We start from the raw sequence: 21630 nt of genomic DNA, 5'->3' as shown, positions 1-21630 counted from the left end.
GGATATTGGGCAGGAATTGTTCCTGGGAGGGTGGACAGCCCTGGCACAGGAGCCCAGAGCAGCTGGGGCTGCCCCTGGATCCCTGGCAGTGCCCAAGGCCAGGCTGGACATTGGGGCTGGAGCACCTGGGACAGTGGGAGGTGTCCCTGCCATGGCTGGGGTGGCACTAGGGGGGCTTTAAGGTCTTTCCAACCCAAACCATTCCATGACTGTGGCAATGAATTTTGACAAGATTACAAACCAGACCTCCCCCAGTCTCTCCAACTCCCAGAGGATGTTTCTGGAGGTTCCAGCACAGCTGCTTCCCCCGAGCTTCCCAAGCCTCCAGCGGCTGCCCTGGGCCCCCGTGGGTCACACACGTGAAGAAGGAGCAGCCCAGCAGCGCTGGGATGTGTGCCCAGCCCTGCTCCAGGGAAAGCAGCATCCCTGCTTTGCATATCTGTTAAACCAGATTAAATACTGCTTAGTCACTTCCAGCAGCCACGGGAGAAGTGACCCAGAAATTAGTTGGAAAACATGACATGTATTCATTGTTGCTTCTGCTGCCAGACATGGGTGAAGCAGCCACCAGTGAAGAAAAGAAAAAAGATTAATTTCTCCCTCCATTGCTCTCCTTCACCTCCTAACATGAGTTTCTTTCACATTTTAAGATAGTAGAACTTGTTGTGCAAAATTAAACACACACACGTAACAGCAATTCTTCTGTTGCGGTCCTGGAGTCACCAAAACCTCCAGGACTTGCCCACGTGGCCAAAATTCAAACCCCAATTCAGTCAATTAAGAAATGAAACCACCTCAATTCAGCCTTTTATTTAAGCACTCACTCAGGATAAGGCTGGATTAAGCTTAATCCACTTCCAGAGTGAGCTAAACTCAACCAAACCTCAGTCAGTTTTCCTACACAAAGACTCAATGCTGTTTAATAATCTGACCCAGGATTAATTATTAACTTAAATTATGTTTTAGTCTGAGCCCATCCCCTGGAACAGGCCACAGCCATGCCCAAGAACATGCAACAGTGGAGGGTTATTTTATTTTAATGCAAACAGTCACAAACTCAGCCAAGACCCAAAAAACCCCTTGGAGCATCTAAGTCAGTTCATTTTAACATTTCTTCACTCAGTTATATTTCCAGACAGAAAGACCCAGTAGGAGCATATTTAATCTGAGCAGCATCTTGTGATGATTTATGTTAATTGATATTTAATGGGGTAATTTTAGCCTGGTGCCATTAGCTTTGAAACCTGAGAGATTAGAAAGATCTTAGAGTGGAGTTTCACCATGTACAGAGAAAATTGTGAAGGCAGAAATGCTGAAGTCTCTAGAAAACATTCAGACAGATCTTCTGTAAAGTGGATGAACAGAGATCCTTGAGAGGCAACATTTTGGGAATTCCTCCTCCTTGCACTAGACTGCTGGGGAAATGGGGTGGGGGGAAAGTGGCACAAACATGGGAAAGGAGGGGAGCACCTCTGAGCACAGAAATGGAAACCCAAGGGGTGTAGGGAGTGAGCTCATCACATCCCAGCAGGGAACTGCCACGAGGAGTCACAGAACCACTGAGATAGAAACCAATCTGTGAGCACTGAAATTGCATTTTTCACTCTCTTCTCCCTCAAGACAAATCAGTTAATCAAATGCTACAGGTCCTTCCAGCCTGGGAGACCTTCCCACACAGCAGGACAACCCCTGGACAGTGATTCACTTCAAACGATCTTGGGCTTTTTAACAATCCCTGTTGATAATTACTCCACTTTCACACCATTTTGAAACCCAGCTGAGATCTTTCAGTGCCAGCTCAAAGCCAGCCTGAGACCCATTTTCCTGCTGTGCAGGTGCTCTGGGGCTGGAGCAGCCATCCAAAGGGTTTGCTCCATCCTTCAGGAAAGGGGAGGTCACTGGAATCTTTTCCTCCTTATTTTCCCCTTCTGTGTGTCAAGATCATCTCAATCTTTTGTGTTCCATAACGACAAACCCTTCCCTCCCCTTTCCCTAACAAGGCTGGTTATTTAAAACACTTTTAAGTATATTCCTTTGATTTGTACATTAATATTCTCCAGGCAGGGGAAAAAATAGGACAGAAATAGGACTTGCTGTAACGCAGGCTGATCTTGCTGTTTACTGCTCATTATTTGCACCCTGGAGCCTTTGTGGGACACGATCCCGTCCCTCTGGGTGTCCCTGGCCCAGGACACACTTCTCAAACGTGGGTTTCACTGCCAGCCTCTCACCATCTCCCCAGAGCTGCACACCTGGCCCCAGCAGAGTTCCCTGGAATCCAATCCCAGCCCCGGCCCCTCAGATAAAGGCAGGGAGGGACGATGGCAGTGAGGGCGCAGAGCAGGCCCTGGCAGCACCGGCTCCGCCTGGAAACCCTCCCTGGCTGGGTGCAAGGCATCCCCAGCACCACGGGGGAAATTCACTGCTGGGGGCAATGCAGCTGAAGCGTTTCTTGGGGCAGAGTGGCCAAAATCCCGGCTGGCAGCAGGGCTGGGCCCAGGGCACCCTGCGGGCCTTGGCAGCTCCCACAGGGCCAGGCCGGCCTGGCACGGCCCGCTCCCCACACGCCGGCCCCGGAGGGAACAGCACCCCACACACGGACAGACATCAACCAAATGTGGATCCAGCTCACTCTGAGGACAGAGAGACCCAAATGAGGCGAGGCCCAGCCCTGCCTTCCCCTGCTGGGCTGTCCTTGAGGGACACCCATCCTTGACGGACATCCCATCCATGCATATCAGAATCACCGGGTTGGAAGAGACCTTCAAGATCGAGTCCAACCCAGCCCAAACACCTCAACCAAACCATGGCACCAAGTACCACACCCAGTCTTTTTTTAAACACACCCAGGGATGGTGACTCCACCACCTCTCTGGGTGGATTCCAGTACTTTACCACTCTTTCTGTAAAAAAACCTTTTCCTAATATCCAACCTATATTTCCCTCAGCACAGTTTAAGGCTGTGTCCTCTTGTTCACAACTTTAGCCCATCCATCCATCCCATTTCTCAGCCTGGACAAGCTGAAGATCCAGCCCAGCACCTTCCCTTGCAGAGGTGGGAGCAGCTCAGCACCAGCCCAGGGTCCTCACTGGGGGCATCAACCCAATCCCTCAGGAGAGCTGAGAGGGAATAAAGAACGAGAGCATCTCAGATATTCCACAAGAGCATCCCAGCTGCTCCTTTCCAGGAGCACCCGAGTTCATTTTTAATCCACTTGGAAAGCTTTGTGACCTGCCCAGCACAGCACCCCAAACAGCCCCTTGTCCACCTGGCCCCTCAGCCCTGCTGACCTCTTCCCTCAGAACAAACATTCACTCTGGGTCACAACAATTCACTTCTATTTTTGCTCAACCAGCACAGAATTATCTGAATTATCACATCATTCACGGAAAACAAAGATACTTTCATGAAATGTAGGTTTGAAGGAGAAAGGCATTCTGTGGATGAGGGAGGGTTCCACACCATGACAGAACTCCCAACTCAATGCCCTCCTTGTAGGGAAACACTCAATGAGTCATTTCTGATCAATTGTACTTCCAAGTCACTTTCTTATTTATGGGTGACTAAGAAAACATTTGAGCTGGCAAAATAATTCACATTTGTTTGCACAGACAAAACCAAATTTAATAATGCAGCCCTTTTTTAAAATAAATAAAGTCATGCATTACAAAATGTGCATTTAGAATCATTCTCTGTAGAAAATTCACAGCATGAACTCCAAAGTGCTCCTTTCCCTCCTCTGAAGTGAAAACCTTTTCCAGTGTGTGCATGATACATGTCATATTCCACTATGAAAAAGACACAGCACCTGAATTTCTGTTGCTCTTAAAAATTTAGATTCATTAATGGCAAAAGTTCCATTCCGCTCCCAAGACCCAGAGCAAGGTCCTGGCAAAGCCTCTCATCAGTGAGCAGGAACTGACTGAAAATTCCTTCTGCCAATCCAAGGGGCTGTTTAACAGATTTGTGGGGTCTGAGGAGCCAGAGAGCAAAGATGGGAATTACTGGGGACAAAGCCAGGCCTCAGATACTTCCCAGCAGGAGAGAAAGATTTTTTGGGAACTCTGAACCATGTAAAAGCACTGAAATACCTCTGGAGGAAAGCTAAAGGGTTTTTTCTTCAGAAAATGCACTGAGATTCGATTCAAAGAGCAAACTCTAAAAGCACAGATATTACAACAGCTGAAGAGCCATCTCGCACCGATAACAGCCACCCCAAACCAGTTGGAATCATTCTTACCTGCACCAAGGCTCCTTCCCCTGGACCACTCTTCCCCTGGGCTGCTCTTTCCTCCCCACCCTGCTCCTCTCTCATTTATGCCCTTCCTCGTTAGCTCCCACTAATTGGGGAATTTCCCCACGAGGAGACTGATCCCACCCCTGTCAGGACTCCCCCACTCAGCCCCATTTCCCCACCTGCTCTTCTCTGCTCCCTCCCAGGACACGTGGATGGCACCTGGGAACGTTTCTATGTTCTCCTTCCTTTCTTGCTCTCACCTTCCTCCTTTGTCTTTTCCAAAGGGAACAACACGAAATCCCTTCTGCACTGGTATTTTGAACATTTCTGTTTGAAGCCCAGTTTTACCTGGGAACAGCAACAGGTGCTTGAGAAGTCCCTTTACTCGTTATCCCAACTCATGGGCTGGCACCAGGAATCCCAACGTGCTGGGAAAACGAGCAGGAGCTGCTGCCACAACCCTCTCCTCCAGGGAGAAATGTTCTGCTCCAGGGATGGTGGGAGAGAGGAAAGGGGAAAAAGGGGGAAAAGGGGGAAAAGGGGAAAAAGGGGAAAGGAAAGGAAAGGGAAAGGGAAAGGAAAAGGAAAAGGGTCCCATGGGAGCACATCCAGCTGGGGAAGGATGTTTGTGGCTCTCACAGGGATTCCCACTCTGGAAGTTCTGTCCCAGCCATTCCCTTAATCTGCTCTGCCTCTGGAGTTCTATCTGCAGGAGGAGATAATGCATCTTGCCCAATCCCTCCCTTTGTTTTTCCTGCTTGCAGGGGAATTCTTTGGAGCAGGGATGGGCCCATTGTGTCCCTAAACTCAGCCTTGAACAGTGGGGTGGGCTCAGTCGAACTGAACCAAACACTGCCCACCAAGCCCATCCCAGCTGGCACCAAACCAGAACAAACAGCCCTCAGGTGCTGCTGTTCACCTTCCCTGCACTCCTGGAAAATGCCACAAGGATTATTTTTGTGGTTCCTTATGAATTTCAATAAAACCCCAAACCTGATAATGTTGCAATCATATATAATCATTTACTTATATATATATTTATTTATTTTTAATATATTTTATGCGTGCCCTGCATTTAATTTTGTCCCCAAATGCACTTGGGGGATTTGCACAGTTGTTTTAACAGTACTAATTTTAAATTCATTGAAATGCATTTATGCACCTTTAGACTGAACTCATTCAGGCATTTACACCACAGTAATGAATTGCAGGACAGCACTGTAGACACAGAAAAAAATTCTTTCCTTCTGTAGAGTTTGTATTTCTAAATTCAATCGTGGGGTTCATTGGCATGCAAAGAGTCCAGGGACCTTTGTTAAATGACAACATTTAACGATAAATGTTTGAGAAGATGCATATTGAGAAAGTCTCTTATTTGAATGTCAGGAAATTAGAAATATTCTAATGAATTCCAGTTTTTCACATCTTTCATCAAAGCCTTTGTAAAAAAGGTCACTATCTTCACTTGTTATTTTAAAAAGCCTCCTGCAATTTGCCTTCCTGCCATAATTAGAGGGAAAGTTCCCACAGCACCACACCACAACAATCCAGGGGGACTCTTCTTCCTCCTGAATGTCAACAAATTTCAGCATCCGAAGGCAAAAATGATGAATTTCAGAAGCATAATGAGGCCGATGGTCACAGTCAACATTACATAAAGTATTTACATTTCATGCTTTCTCTGAACTGGGAGCTCCCTGAAGTCTGGCAGCCTGAATATGCTGAGATGAGTTATTATTTTATTGACATTTTCAAACTACTCCTTTCTTTTTTTTCCTTTAGACAAAACCGTTTGAAACCCCTTTGCTGGATCTGACCCACATTTCAAAGAGGTTCCAACTCCTCACTGCGGTGACTCCCAGCTGCAGGAGCTCGCTCACAGCCAAGTTTTTCATCTCCTTATTGCTCATTCAGGTTTCATCCCAGCCCCAAGAATCCAGGAGCTGTTGGATCCTGGGGGTCTTTGATAGCTGGTTTAATGCAGAATAACAATTAGCACGCTGTCCCCCAGGGCAGGGCTGTCCCCAGCCCGGCTGCTCCTGCTGGGAGCACCTCAGTCCCACCCAGAGGGGAGCACTTGGTGCTCACTAGGAATAAAATCCACCTCCAGCCCTGTTGGAAGCTGCTCAGAGCAGCTGGGGTGCCCTGGATCCCTGGCAGTGCCCAAGGCCAGGCTGGATGGAGTTTGGAGCACCTGGGACAGTGGGAGGGGTCCCTGCCATGGCTGGGGTGACACTGGGTGGGCTTTAGGGACCAACCCAACCCAACCCATCCCAACCCAACCCATCCCAACCCAGCCCATCCCAACCCAGCCCAACCCAACCCACTCCATGATTCTGAGATCTCTTTCCCTGACACTTCCAGAAGGCTCCAGCCCTGCAGGGCTCCTGTGCAGTGCTGTGAGGCTTCATGGAGGGTTTCTTGTGATTACCACGAGATCAGACACTGAAAAATAACTCCCAGACATTCCATCTGCATTTAAAAGTCAAGTTCAATCTTCCCTTATTACAGCTGCAAAACCCCTCACTATCTAATTCAGATAAAGTAACAAAGCTGCACTTCCAGTGATTGGGCCTAATGCAGTTAACCTTAAAAAGTCACTTTTACAAACAGAGCAGATTTATCTGGATTTAAATTTTAGTTCTTGTGCAAAGACTTAAGAACAGGTTCCTCCCCATTATTCAATTTAACAATAATAATAAAAACCTCCATGACAACTGTAACAAAAAGATTCTGATAAAGCCTGGAACCTTTTTGATAATGAAACATACAGTTTCCCTGGTTGAAGCATAATTCCCCAAGGAACATTTTGAAAAAGATATAGAAGAACTGTCGTCCCCCAATTGTTAATGTACAGAACCACACGTGAGAACAGCACATGGGGATAAGAAATCAACTTTGAGAAAAGCTAAAGAAAAAATCTTGGGCAGGAGAGATGAGACAACTTAACTGCAGTGTCTCATTAGGGCAATTAACATGGGAAAAGTGGGAAGGTTCCCAGGCTGGGCTCAGGTTGGGTTTCACCCCGGGATGGAGAGCTGGTGCCACCTGGGTCATTCTGGGGTGCAGATCCTCTCCAGACCTGGCACTGCTGCAGCCCTGAGCCTTCAGGCACCTCCTTGCTTTTTAAACAATTCCAGACTCACCCACCCCAGTGTCCCTTTCATGAGGTTCATGAGGAGCAGATAAACTGACACACGAGAACAGCAGCACACATCTGGTGGGGCCTCACCCAGCTCCAGCCCCGGTCTCCCAGCTTTCCTCATCAATTCCTCCGTGCCAGGGAGGAATTCATGCAGGATGGCAGACTCTGGGAAGAGGAACAAGCACCTGGGATAAAAACAACCAGCCAAGGCCCTGGGTTAGGGGATAAATAGAGGAGAGGGTTGGGAAGTGCTGAAGCCCCCATGGGATGGGTGCACAGACCCCAGCTGAGATCAGGGATGGGCTCCAGCCCAGGGAATTATCCTTGCACACTTCACACAGCACACCAGTAGCACTTTTTACTGCTTAAGGTTTTATTCATCAGCTTTTTGTATCAATGAGTATTTTTACACAGAGAGCAGGAGATGTCTTTACTTTTAATGTATCTCCCTTCACTTCTCAAAGCGCCAAAATGAATGAAAATTTTTAAATTGCCTATAAAATATACAGGTCACAAGTTTAGATTCTCTCCTGGACTGGGGAAAGGCATGGGAAATGTCCTGAGCATCTCAGAGCACATTTCACTGCTGTAGCCATTGTGTTTGTGTGACTTTTGATATCCCAGCTCCTGTAGCCAGGAGTTACCATGAGAACCTCCACTCTCATTAAAATAACTGCTCAACCATGGGCTTGTGTTTTGGGGTTTGAGGCAGGTCTGTGTCTGCAAGGTTTTAAGAAGTTCGTATTTTTAAGTATTTTTTCTATTGGGGTAGGGGGCTTTTTTACAAAAAATGCCAGTTCATTAAATCCAAAGAGTGTGATCACATCTTAAGTCAAGCACATGGTCCCATTCCTCCTTTCTCCTGGATCTATTTGTGGCTTTTGGCTGCTGTCTCACAGGGCCTCAGAGGGGCTGCTGGTCACAGTCACCAGCCAGGCTGTGATCTCTAATCCCCCAAATCATGTTCCTGTCAACAAGGTGTGAATTTAAAATCCCATTTGGAGAGGCAGAATGATAAAAGTGCAAAGTGGGGAAAAAAACCCAACTCATTAACCTGAGAAATCCATTGTAACACAAAGACAAACCAATAATACTGGGATGTATTTGTCTGCTCTGGGGATCCATCCCAGCAATGCCCGAAATCCCTCTGGGCTGGGTTTTGGCTCAGCAGCTGGAGCTGCCATCAGTGAGCTGGGCCCGAGAGGCTCCAGCACAAGGCTTTGAGGAGCTGCACGAGCAGGGCTCTCCTGCTGCCACAGCAGGATCAGGTTTGGCAGGCAGACATTAAAGATCTCATTGATCCCTTTGTGCTGCCAGGGAAAGGCTCTGATCCTCAGGCAGGTGTGGCATTTGGGATTCTCACAGCTCTGCTCAGCCTCCTTCGGTTCCTTCCCAGGCCAGGGAAGGGCACAAAGCAGGTTTCACCTCCAGCATTCCCAGATCCCATTCCCTCGATGCTGCTGGCAGCACCTGCACACCCAGCTGGGCACACCCAGCAGCAGCTGAGTGCCAAATCCAGGCTCCCCCTGCTCTGGGATTCCCCAGCCAGGCTGGCACTGGAGACCCAGCACCGCTGGCAGCCACAGATCAACCCCCGTGACAAGTGCACAGCGTTTCCTCTGCATGGGGAGACACTTGCTTAGCACTGCCACAAGTCCAGCAGAATTCCTCTTCCCAAAGCTCTGGGAGGGAATGTGGGGCCGGTTATTTCCAGGTAGATTTTGTGTTTGTCCCTGCAAGAACTCGAGCCAAACCCCAAGGTAACGGCCCTACCATTGTGCTGACAAATCCTCTCCAGGCAAAAGCCAGCTCTTTATGCACTGTCACTGCAATCATTTGTATATTTTTACTGTTATATGGGCAGGGAGAAGCCCTGGTTGAGGTCAAATCCTTGCTGGTCATCTTTCCCAAGACAAATCCTTAGCACAGTCCTCTCAGCGTGAAGGGTTTATACATCACACACAAATTCTGCTGAGTTACACACCCATTTCTATGACAGGCTGTATTTTATAGATCAAAAACCCCCAAACAATGTCTTCCAAATATATCTGTTATATCTGTGACGCCTGAAATGAGGATGAGCAGCATGGCTTTAAAATAAAACGGGAATGGCTTTGTGGGTTTGGCATCTGCCGAAGGATTCAGGTTCAATAGCACAGACACCACTTTGCCAACTGTTAAGGAAAACAGATTCCAGTTGTACCACATTTTTCTTGATTTATGTGAGCACTGGGAAAAAGATGAGGGGGGAAAAAATAACCTGCAAAGCAAAAAAAAATTATTTTTTTTTACCTTGTTTTGCTGTTGTGACCGTGAAGCTGCCGAGTTTGAGAGGCTGCAGGATCCCCCAGAGCTGAGCACAGGCACAGGCAGACCCTGCTCCCGTGGATCTGCCCATCCCTGGGCACTGGGAGGTCACTGGGCTGCCCCTGGGTACCAGCAGGGTCTGTGGGGCTGCTGGGGCTCATTTGGGAAGCTCACAGGACTGAGCAAGAGTGTGATAAAAATCAGATAAAAATCACATCTCTGCTTGCACCGAGCACTGACCTGCTGCAGGCAGGAGTCAGGTAATGTACTGCTGTTTGAAATCAGCTACTGTCTAATCCAGGCCTGACACATTTTCTAGGATACAAGATTTTGTAATATAAAGCAGGTCTCAGAGCAGCCCTGGGTTTGCTGTTGCTCCCCACCACCCCCCAGCCCAGCCCAGCAGCCCCTCATGGCACCCAGACAAGTCTGGGGAAGTTCTCTGTCCAAATTAGGAATAAAAATAACTTTGTTAAAGGGGCCAGGAGGGAGCAGTCCCTGTGCTCCCCCCTGCAGCTCACAGCCCTCCATCCCCAGCACAGCCTGAGCCCATTAGAGCCAATTCCATCTCTCCCAGTGCTGCCTCTCCCTGCCAGGCCATTTGCTCCCTGCTTTCTATTTTTAAAACTGCTCCAGCTCCTGAGAGTGTTTTGTTCAGTGCAGTGACAGGCTGTCACTTACCCGAACATGGCCCTTCCCTGTGCTCAGCATCCCAGGGAATTCACCCAGCACTTGGACACTTCCCTGCCAGGCTCCCTGCAGGGCACAGGGAGCTCTGCAGTGCAGCCATGGGGTCCTGGGGCGCGGGATCCTGGACTGATTTGGGTTGGGAGGGACCCCAGATCCCCCCCAGTGCCCCCCTGCCATGGCAGGGACACCTCCCACTGCCCCAATGTCCAGCCTGGCCTTGGGCACTGCCAGGGATCCAGGGGCAGCCCCAGCTGCTCTGGGGAGAAGCACACACATTCATTGCTAAAAATTCCTTGTGAGAAAGCAGCAAAAGTCAAACCAAAGCAATTCTGAGCAATAAAGCCTTGCCTACAGTGTGTCCCATCCCTTCCTGCCACAAATCAGCGAGTCTGCCCCAAGGAACTGCTGGCATTTTAATAAACTGCTCTGAGCTGCTTCCTGGTTTAGAGCAGGGGTGAAACCTCTCAGCTCCTCCTGCAGCCTGTCCTTGCTGACACACAACTGCTGTGTCAGGGCCCACAGGAGCCCCAGATCCACTCCAAAGGCTGGACTTCATCCTGGAGGTCTTTTCCAACCTTAATGATTCCATGATTCCAAGGAATGGCTCCACTCCAGTTCTGCACATGGTGTTGAGCAGAGTTTGGAGCCAGGCCCAGCTCCTGGGTCCCGAAATCTGTGTAAATCTGGAGCTCAGAGCTCCAGCAGAGCCCCAGAATCACCCCTGGGCTGTGTTTCCTTGCCCACATCTGTCCAAGCAGAGCCATGGAAGGCACAGCTGAGGAGGCACCAGCAGCGTTTCACTGCCAGATGGAGCAGCACCAGCTTGGCTGAGCAGGACATTTTACAGCCCCATTCCTCGGTGCTTTTGTGCCCAGAGTTACTTTATTCTCTTCTGAAATGCAAGGAGATTTTTCCTGAGAAAATAAGCACATGGGTAGGAGGATTTTTTTAACAATTCGATTGCCCAGCAAAATACATTTTTCACAGGTGGGAAAAACGGTATTTGGGATTTATTTCATTTCTTCATGGATTTAATGCTCTTCACAGTTTACCACGTCACTGAAATATTCCTGAAGAGGGAAAAGTGGCTTTTCCAAGGACTCCATTACCTCTGCTCTGCTCCTGTTCCACACTGAGGTGTTGGGGATCCTGGTGTGTTACGGAAGGACTTGTGCAGCTGCCCTGGGATCCTCCATGGGGCTGGAAACACCCAGGCCATCCCTCATTCCCACATTTCCAGTTTAGCCAAACAAGAGCAAACGAGCTGGCACTCCCTCAGGGCTGCTGCCACCCTGGGCACTGCAGGCAGATGGAAAATTCATCTTTTTGTGTCAGCTTCCAAAATCCTGTGAAGTCCAAAATCCCGGTGTCCAATTCACCTGGGACACCAACATTCTGCTGCAGGAGATGAAGCAGGCAGTGAGCTCCCAGTTCAGAGAATCCCAGGATCCCTGAAGCTTTGGGAAAATCCCTCCCAGCCCATCCAGTCCCAGCTGTGCCCAATCCCACCCTGTCCCCAGCCCAGAGCCCTCAGTGCCACCTCCAGGAATTAGGAATTCCCTGGGCACTCCAGGGATGGACACTCAAACCCCTTTCCAGTTGTCCATTCCAGTTGTCCAGAGTCTGCTGGGGAACCAAAATGTCTTTTCCTCCTCTGAAAAGCCTGCACTGTAGCCATAGTAGATATATCTCAAAAAGAGAATTTCCTTTGCATCATCATCCACGGAATGGGTTGGGATGGAAGGAACCTTAAGGATCATCCAGTTACTGGGAGATTTTCTGTACTGCTGTCAGATAGAAAAACTACAAACCTGCAAAAAGTCATTTAATTAATTTTTATTGTCAATATAATTTCTGTGCATTCAAGCCCTGCCACAAAATTACCTGCTTTAAAAATCACTAAACCATCTCTATTAGTGCTGGATTTTATTCCTGCAAAAATAACAACTTCCTGCCAAATTTGAGCTGACAGTTCGTCTTTATTTTTGTAGTTATTCCTGCAATTTTTTATTAAATGGAATTTGGCCTTGATCCTGTCCATTAGGACTCGCTTTTGATGGGATCCACATGGGAAACAACTCCATGGGAAACAAACTCAGTCCTGTCTCTGCTGGGGAGATGCTGTCTGCTCCTAGGAGCTGCCCTTAAATCCCAGTGTTCAATTCCAGCCATCCATTAGATTCACCTGGATCTTATTATTTCAGCACCAAGCTGTGGGTAGCAAGAGGTGTTTTTAAACCAGCAAATGCTGGACACCAGGACATCCATGGGGACAAGTGCTCTGCTCTGACACCTGCAGTCAGTCAAGCCAAGCTTTCTTTGGCCATGAAACATTGACTTCTAACACTGACTGCTCTGTTTCTCTCAAGACAGCAAAAATTAATTTGTATTTAAAAAGGGAGGAGCTACAACAGCTGTACAAGTGTGAGAGCAAGATCTGAGGGACTGCTGTGACAGCAGGAGAGCTCCAGGATCACACCCAGGCAGCTCCAGATTCCCCAGCCTGTGACCTGGCAGGGGCTCCAGGGCACTGCCCCTGGGCTAGGGCAGTGTGCCAGCTGTGCCAGCTGTGCCAGCTGTGCCCTCTCTGGCCGTGGCTGTGCTGTGTGACAGGAGAGCTGTCCCTGCAGGGCATCCTCCTCCCAGCACCCTCTCACCCTGCACAGCCACACCTTTCCAGCAGTTCCCTTCACTCTGTCCCCACACAGAGCCAAGCCCGAGCACGGCCTGTTGCTGGTGCTGCTAAAGCCTCTGAGGTGGCTCAGTATTCCTAAACCACATCTTTTCTCTATTTATCACCTGTGATTGATTGTTCTGAGCCCTAACATCATCTTAATGGCAGCCAGGCGGGATGAAAAAGCTGATCAGGCAGATGACAGAGCTCACACAGGGACAGAGATGCTCCATCCTCTCCTCACCCAGCACAGCTCTCCCCTTCCCAGCCCAAGCCCTGAGCAAGACCTTAAAGAAAGAGCTCACATTTACAGCATAAGTACATACAACAGTAATGGTTTTGTGTATCTCTATAAAAACACCCACATACACATCCATGCTCAGAGGCATTAAACAGAACCATCATCAGGATGAAATCTTGTGACCTGTGACTGCTCCAAGCCATCCCCTCCACCCCCACAGCTCAAGCCACCCTTTCCCCAAACCCCAGACCAAACCAGAGCTATTGGATGTGCCCTGAATGTGCAAACACTGGAGCTGCAGCACCTCAGGCAGCGCAGGGCATTGGGAAGGGGTCTCCAGGCTTCCTCCTCTTCCCAGTGTCAATCAGAGGCCAGGCAGCCCAAGTGCTTCACTGATCCCAAGGCACTGAGAGGTGATCTCCAGCCAGGAGCACGTCCCAGGGCTTTGGGAACATTTGCCAAGCTCATTTCAAAGGGCTGGGAAGGGAGGAACCGGCCAGCATCACCCGACAGCTGAGGGATAAGAGAATGCCCAGACTCACACAGCATCTTAATGCTCTCCAGATCCCAAATGACACAGCAAAAGTGTCCTCAGCACCACAGCCTCAGCCACAGGGACCTGGGGCTGGCCTCTGTCCCCACAGAAGAGCCGGGATCCCTGTGGGAAGCTCAGGTGTGCCCAGGGTGCCCCATCCTGCACCCAGCAGTGGCTCTGCTGCAAAATGCTTTGCTCCAAAACACAGCCCACGGAGCTGGACACCCCTGAGCGCCCACTGCTCCCACCCTGACCCCCTGAACTCCCAAAGAATGGGGCTCACACAGCCCATGGACACCCCTGAGCACCCACTGCTGACCCCCTGAGCTCCCAAAACAGAGCACACACAGCCCATGGACACCCCTGAGCACCCACTGCTGACCCCCTGAGCTCCCAAAACAGAGCACACACAGCACAGGTGGCCCTGGGGACACAGGGACATCCAAGAGCTCCAGCCCAGCCTGGCAGCAGGAACCATCAGAGTGTGCTCCCGGGGCTGGAGAGCTCTGCAGGCTCTGAGGGCTGGGCTCAGCCAGGGGAAGCACAAGGGGACTGCCAGGAGGGAGCTGTGGGTACCACCTTTCCCTGCCCCTGAGCAGGAGCAGCCTTTATTGCCTTTAAATTGCTGATGGCTCAGAACAACTGCACTGCCTTCAGCAGAAGGGCTTGGGAGGACCTCGTGAATCATCAGTAACGAGCAAAGCTCTGGAAATCCTTGTTCTCCTTTAGATTTCTCTCTGCCTGGGTACCCTCTCACCACACTAATGACCTGGCTAGATTGGATTCCATGCTCTCCAAACAGCCTTAATTACATGCTTCGTATCTCCCGATATTATGATAAAATTCATCATAGTCCAGTGTCTGGGACAGTCAGCATTGTCACTCATTGAGATTAATTTGAATACAACTATAAATAGAAATAACAACATCTGATCTTACAAAACAGAGTATTGTGCTGGATGGCTTTAATGCCTCCGAGCAAAACTCATTTAATAGAATAAAATATGGAACAGACTACATGTAGTTTTGTAGTATTACTGTTATGAGATTCCAAAGCAGATCAATAATTCTTTCATAAAAATTAATGCCTTGAAATGATCCCTCCATTTGTCATTCCAGAGAGGTCACCTTATTTTGTTTCAGAGAGCAAATTGCACAAGTGAACTTGCTGAAAATCTCTTTCCCCCATTCCTGCACCCCTTGTGCCAGCCCCTATTATCCCTGAACCCTCTGCCCATCATCCCTCCCTGTCCCTCTCCATGGATGAGCATCCCTCTCCTGGCAGCACCACTCTCCTTCCAAATGACCCTTTGCAGTCCCTGCTGCCTCAAGAGAGACACTTGAAAACAGATTAAGAGCCAAGATTATTGCTCAAATTGAATTTTGCCTTGTCAAGAAAATTAATTTTACCTCCAAAACACAATGTTCCAGAAAAACACATTCACAGCACCTCCAACCTCTCATTAGTGACTCCCCATGTGGAATTCTTAAAGTGAGGATTTTCCTGGCCTTTTGTTTATATAGGGAAAATCAGATTCCACATGTCTCTGGTGCAGCCTCACAGCTGAGGCACAGCACATCATGGCTCAGGGTGCTGACACACATCAGGGCCTCACTATCAACAAGGACAAATACTGAGAGGCTGCTAAAATGAAAGCTCATTAAGGAACACAAGAAAAACCCCACAAAACCCTCTTCTTTCCTTTTTAGAAGAGGCAAAGAATTAAAGGTTGCTGTTTCCTATTTTCAGCTTTTTCTTCCACTCTCTGTGTGAGAAACTGAAGAATGTGGAGTTTCCCGAAATATCTTTTCTAAAATGAATCATTACTCTGTTGCCTAAAAACTATTGTCCTGTTTGAAGTGAGGAGAGGAAAATGCAACAATCAGATCAGGAGTTCACAATAAATTAGCATCCAGAGAAAAACACTGCTGAAATGTGGGAGTTTTCTTCCCAAGCCCCAGTGAGAGCCCAGGTACATTCCATCAATGAAAATTCTATCAATTAAACTTCTCCACATGTCATCAGGGGAAGGTCAGCAGGAGGGGCTCAACACACAGATCTGGAATGGAAATTACATCCCATGGAATGTGTCTATATCCCACATCCCTGCAAGGAACCTGAACTGAGAGGGAGGAAAAGCCAGTTTGCAAACATTTTCCTGGGAATTAAAAGGAGTTTGTAGAAACTGATCAGATCAGCAGTGTGGAACTCATCAGCAACCAAACATTTCCCAGGGATCTGTTGGAACCATGGGATCACACACGGTTCTGTACATCCTCACACAGCCCTGCCCTTCCTCCCTGTGCCCGAGGAGCATTCCTGGCAGGAGCAGGCTCCACTGCTCCCCTGAATCCCTGGAGCAGCTGAGCCCCATCCCATCCCAATCCCATCCCAATCCCATCCCAATCCCATCCCAATCCCATCCCATCCCAATCCCAATCCCCATCCCCAGCAATCCCAGCCCGACAGCCTCCCCCAGAGAGCCTGGCAAAAGTGTGTGCATTTCGCAAGAAAAGAGCAGCATCCTACTCAGAGCTGCACTTCTAAGCTCCCTTCCTTTCCAAATAATCTCATTTTTGAGATTACTCTGTCTGGAGCAGAAGGCAGGACTGCAACTGTCATCTTCCTCCTTCGGCAGGAAGGAAAGGCAGCCAACACCCCCAGGGAGATCAGGGATGTTCCAATTTACACTCCCTTAGCCCAGTGTGCTGCAAAGTTCCCTGAAGGGGCTCAGGAACAGCCCCCTCGGGGCCACAAGAGCCACCCCTGATAAAATCCCACAGGGATTTGGACAAGAACAAAATGATTCTTAATCGACTCTTTCAGATTGCATCCACCGAGGACACAAACCTGAAGCAGTAATTTGTTTATTATTAATGCCTGTCATGAGAAGTCCGTAATTCTAAGGGAGCACAAAAATACGATTTCCAGCATTAAAAAAAAAAAAAACAATCAGGGTGTTGATATTCCCCATATTGCGTGGCTCTACTCCCAGAAAATATGAAACACCCTGACAATGGTTTTATCATGGAGTTCCATTTGCAGGGAAAGCTACGACCCTGCAAAGGAGCAACATTTTCTCCAAAGCAAAACCAGCAGCCTAAAAACATCCTGCCTCAACTCCCCGGCGCATTTGGAAGCAGCTTTCCAAATTATTCTGGTGTTATTTTTAGGAGAGATATTTAATTTATGACCAGGCTGCTATTTACTGGTGAGCACTGATAGAATTGTGTTGTGAAGAAGTCCCTGCCTTGGACACACTCGAATATTGGGGCAGGGCCATGGGCACGCTCCAGCAGCCCGAGGCTGATCCCTCCTGGAGCAGGAACCTGCCCTGCTCCCCACATCCCTGCCTGGCAGCCCTGGCACGGGATGGGACCCAGCCCCAGGGCTGCAGGCACCGTCCCTCTGCCAGGGCACTCATCCTGCTGGATGGGGTGAAGAGCAGAGATGGAAAACAGAGAGTGCAGCCCGAGGCACCTCCCGGGGAAGCCGTGGCCAAGCTGGAGCAGCTCCGGCACACTCGGACATCCAGCCCTGTTCCCCCCTGCCCGGCTGGGCTCTGCCCTGCTCCTGCAGGTGCTGCTGCTGCTCCTCACCCCTCACTTTAACCCCAGAGCCTCCAGCAGGTCCCAGCAAGCCCTTGGCAGCGACAGACACTGAACCCAGGGGCGCAGCCTCCCCTCCCTCAGACCCTGGGCTTGCACAGGGCGCTTCTGTCCCTCTCACTTCGTTCTGGAATCCTCCCAGATGGGGCCTGACGAGGCATCCTGCCCCACTGGCAATTCCTGTGCCCACCCACACGTCCTGTGGGGCCTGGCAGGAGCACCCCAAAGTCTCAGCTTGGCTCCATCAGCACCAGCCCTTCAGCTGGAGAAAGCGAGAGGCAGGGCTGGAGCTCCCCTGAGCTCCAGAAGGACTCTGTGCCTTCCCCACACTCCTGGAGGAGCCTTCCCACCCCCACTGTTCCCAGCCTCTTTTATCCAGGAGCAGCTCAGGGACAAGGGAGGGGAGAGGTCCAGAGGCAGGGGAGGGACTCTGATCACACAGCAAACACCCCAAGTGTCATGGACATCCCTCCCATCATTTTTTCACCCCAGGAAAGCTCCTCCAAAACCTCCAGCAGTAATTGCATGGATGAATTCCAGGCACTGCCTCTCCCTGCTGATCCACCTGTTGGCTTTGGCTGAGGATGCTCCCAGCTCTGTGCAGCGCTGGGAGCGGGTGAGCTGCAGACAGAGATAACAGAGCCTCCCATGCAGAGAGGAAGATGAACAGCCTGGATGGATCCGGCCCCTCCTGGGGTGGAAGCGCCTGAAGCACCAGGGGCTGGCTGAGGCAGCCCTGCTGTGCTCTGCATGGGTTATATATACATACATACATATATCTATCTATCTATACAGATGTATTTACACAGATTTTCTCCCTGCATTAAGGCACAGCACAAATACTTCTCTTCATTGTCAGAGAAGCAGAAACTCCAGTAAGATTCCTTTGCAGAGGCCTCCACGGAGCTTTTACCTACCAGATGTGAGGGAAAAGCCAGCTTGGCATGCAAGGAAGTGTTCAAGAGCCATCCACCCACCCCTCACCCACTGCCCCAGGCAGTAAAACCCACGGTGACTCCTGAGAAAGAAGCTGCCTGCCACACTCAGGAATTTCAAAGAGTTCTGGGGTTAACAAGATTTTTTGTGATTGGTACTTGGTTTTCCTCTTTCCACTAACTTCGAGCTTCTCATCCACCCACACACAATGACACTTATTTGCTGAACAGGTCCAGTTCTCATCCTAAAATAGTTCTTTTCTATTTCTCTTTGGCTGAGCATGTTCTGAACTGTATTTTGAACGAGGAGAGGACAATAGGGAGCAGCTTTACGGCATGGAAGATCTGCTTCAAGGCGGCTCATCCAAGCTGCAAAATAGATATTCAGTAAAATCCCTCAGTATGGGCCAGTTCCTGCTTTCTGGATGATTTGGTTAAATTGCAGTTTTGAACAGATGCTTAGTCACAATACATTAAAGTATTCCGTTTATATAAATATCTCTACATGGAGAAACTGTCCAAATATCTTATTTTCTGCAAATTCCACTACATAACATATCACCAAAGACTTTGCAGGTATTATCCAAAAACCTCCTGGTGCCTACAATTCCCTTCTGAGCTGCATCTCGGTCGGGAGTGCCCCGGACTTGCTGCGGGATGAGAACTGGAGTGAAGAGCTGCCTGATCTCGCCCTCCTGGCTGGTGGCAACTGCTGGAGCCGAACCCGAGCACAACTTCAGCCCGGCTCACGTCCCTCCGAGCTGCTGGGCTCAGGCAGAACGTGAGCTCGTGTGTCCTGCAGCCCGGGGAGCTGCGGCCGGCCAGGAGGGCACGGAGCGGGGCCGGGCACGGAGCGGGGCCGGGCACGGAGCGGGGCCGGGCACGGAGCGGGGCCGGGCACGGAGCGGGGCCGGGCACGGAGCGGGGCCGGGCACGGAGCGGGGCCGGGCACGGAGCGGGGCCGGGCACGGAGCGAGGCCGGGCACGGAGCGGGGCCGGGCACGGAGCGGGGCCGGGCACGGAGCGGGGCCGGGCCCGGAGCGGGGCCGGGCACGGAGCGGGGCCGGGCACGGAGCGGGGAACGGAGCGGGGCTTGCTCCGCCAAACGAGGAGCTGCACGGTGAAGCCGCACAAACTGTGGGAGGTTCAGCACGGCGCTGAATCCGGCAGCGATGCGCTTGAATCTGCCAGGAGGGGAGGCGAGCGAGGCAAAGAGACAGCTCGCCGGTGTTGTTTCAGTAAAATAGCCAGGGCACAGCCCGGCCGGGCAGAGCAGAGGGCAGCGAGGAGCGAGGGCGGCATCGCCCCGCTCGCCTCGGATGCAGCGGCCGGAGATGGCACCAGCAGCCAGATGGGAATGAGGAGGCTCGGCGGCTGCTGACAGCACCGAGTGGATTTGCCGTGAAAACCTCACAAGTTTCCAGCTGGGAAAAGCGGGGGATCTCTCCGCCCGCTGCACAAAAATAAAAAAATCCCTCCACCACCTTCCGCATGCGAAGGCGTAGGACAGGGAGCAAAGAACTCCGCTGCTCACGATGCATCTGGTGGCGCTTCTGTCACTGGCACCGCACCCGCGATCGCTGCCGAGGAGCACCCGGCGCTCGCTGCGGGGCCCGGCGGCTGCAGCAGCGCCCCGGGGGGACATCCCAGCCCTGGGGGGACATCCCAGCCCTGGGGGGACATCCCAGCCCTGGGGGGACATCCCAGCCCCGAGGAGACATCCCAGCCCCGAGGAGACATCCCAGCCCCGAGGAGACATCCCCACACGCCCCGGGGATCAAGCCCTAGTCAGACGCAGCCAGATGGGCTCGCAGGGCCGTGGGGCAGGAGGATGAGACCCCGGGGGTGCCGGGTCTCCGTGGCCGAGCCCCGCGAGGTGCAGCGCACACGGGGAGAGGAGAGCAGCGGAGAACGGGCAGGCGCTGCAGCGCTTCTCCCCCGCACACACACGCACGGCTCTCTAATCCTCCGGCTCTGATCATCCCTCGCTCCTCCCGGAGCCGCCGGAGCCTGGAGCGGCGCTCCCGGGATGCAGCCGCCTCCGCTCCGGCCGGCCGGGCTCGGGAGGGAGCCGGGACCCCGGTCCGGGCAGGCGCTGGGTGCTGGGGCTGCCCCGCACAGCCCCGGCTCCGCCGGAGAGACCCTCTCCTGACCCTGTCCCGACCCCCCGCGACCCCCGGGCCGGGGCGGCCGCAGCCCCGCCAGCCCTGCCCGCAGCGCCGGGATTCCGTGCGCCCGCATCCATCCCCGCCGAGCCACGGCTCGCTCTAACGCCAACCCAGCGCAACCAGCGCCTCTTCTCTCCTTCTTTTTTTTTTTTCCTCCTTTCCCTCAGGCGTTGCTTCGTGCAAATGGGGCTATAAATCCAGAAAGCGCCACGCACCGTGGAGAAGGGAGACGGGGAGGGGAAGCAGCTGCTCCGGAGGGAGGCGGATGGAGCACCTGGAGAGGCACAGGGGGAGCCGGAGCGGCGGAGCCCCGCGGCACGGCCCTACCTGGAACAGCCGGAGGATGTTGGCCACCATAATGGACACGGAACTTCCCGACGCCCCGATCACTCCAACTACTTTCTCCGGCTTGACGAAGACGGGCGGCTCGCCGTTGGTGCACCTCACGTCGGAGGTGTCCTTCTGGATGAGCGCCTGGACGAAGGTGAGGGACTGCTCCAGCGCGTAGGTGTCCCGGGAGCAGGTGTCCAGGATGCGGGCACCCAGCGTGACGTTGGGCAGCAGGTCCGGGTCGCTGTTGATCTGGTCCAGGGCGTAGAGCATCGCCTCCAGCCTGTGGATGCCGTTCTCCTTCTTGATGTCCCCGCAGGGGGAGCCCGGGGGGCCCTTGGCGTGCACGGGGAAGAGGCCGCCCAGGGTGATGTCCCCCTCCAGCCGGATGGAGTGGGGCGCGTACATCTCCTGCCCGCGGGCCGCCTCCCCGAGCAGCAGCTCCAGCAGGCAGCAGGGCAGCTCCAGCAGCGCCAGCAGCCGCAGCACCCTGCCCGCCCGGCCCATGGTGATGCCGCCGCCGCCCCCGGGCGCTGCCCCGCGCTCCCCGGGGGCCGGGCCGGGCGGGATGGCCGGGCCGGGACGGCCGGGGGAGGGCTGCGGGTTCGGCCGCTGCCGCCCGCCCTGCCCTGCCCTGCCCTGCCCTGCCCGCCGCGCTCCGGTACCGGCGCTGGGGACGGCGCCCCGGCCGCGGGCGCCTTTAAGCGGCCGGAGCCGCCCGCCCCCCGGCCCGCCCCGCCCGCCCCGCCCGCCGCCGC

At 52.1% G+C, this 21630-nt stretch overlaps 1 protein-coding gene across 2 annotated transcripts in view; it reads right to left on the bottom strand.

The window, feature by feature from the left end:
* Positions 1–21400, bottom strand: part of GRM7 (glutamate metabotropic receptor 7) — a 198629-nt gene extending 177229 nt beyond the window's left edge. Inside the window, exon 1 of one of the 2 annotated variants that reach the window (XM_088061798.1) lies at positions 20870–21400. In XM_088061798.1, the coding sequence (XP_087917924.1) occupies positions 20870–21379 (510 nt within the window). In that variant the 5' untranslated portion in view covers positions 21380–21400. The remainder of the gene's footprint in view (positions 1–20869) is intronic. The other variant, XM_014251530.2, reaches the window with a different exon arrangement.
* Between the last annotated feature and the right edge of the window lie 230 nt (positions 21401–21630).

The sequence above is a fragment of the Pseudopodoces humilis genome, chromosome 13, assembly GCF_049639895.1.
Source record: "Pseudopodoces humilis isolate 2021_Gansu_Grassland_sample_001 chromosome 13, ASM4963989v1, whole genome shotgun sequence".
Lineage (NCBI taxonomy): Eukaryota > Metazoa > Chordata > Aves > Passeriformes > Paridae > Pseudopodoces > Pseudopodoces humilis.
Note: the sequence above shows the minus strand (reverse complement) of the source record. Positions and strands in the feature narration are given on the sequence as shown.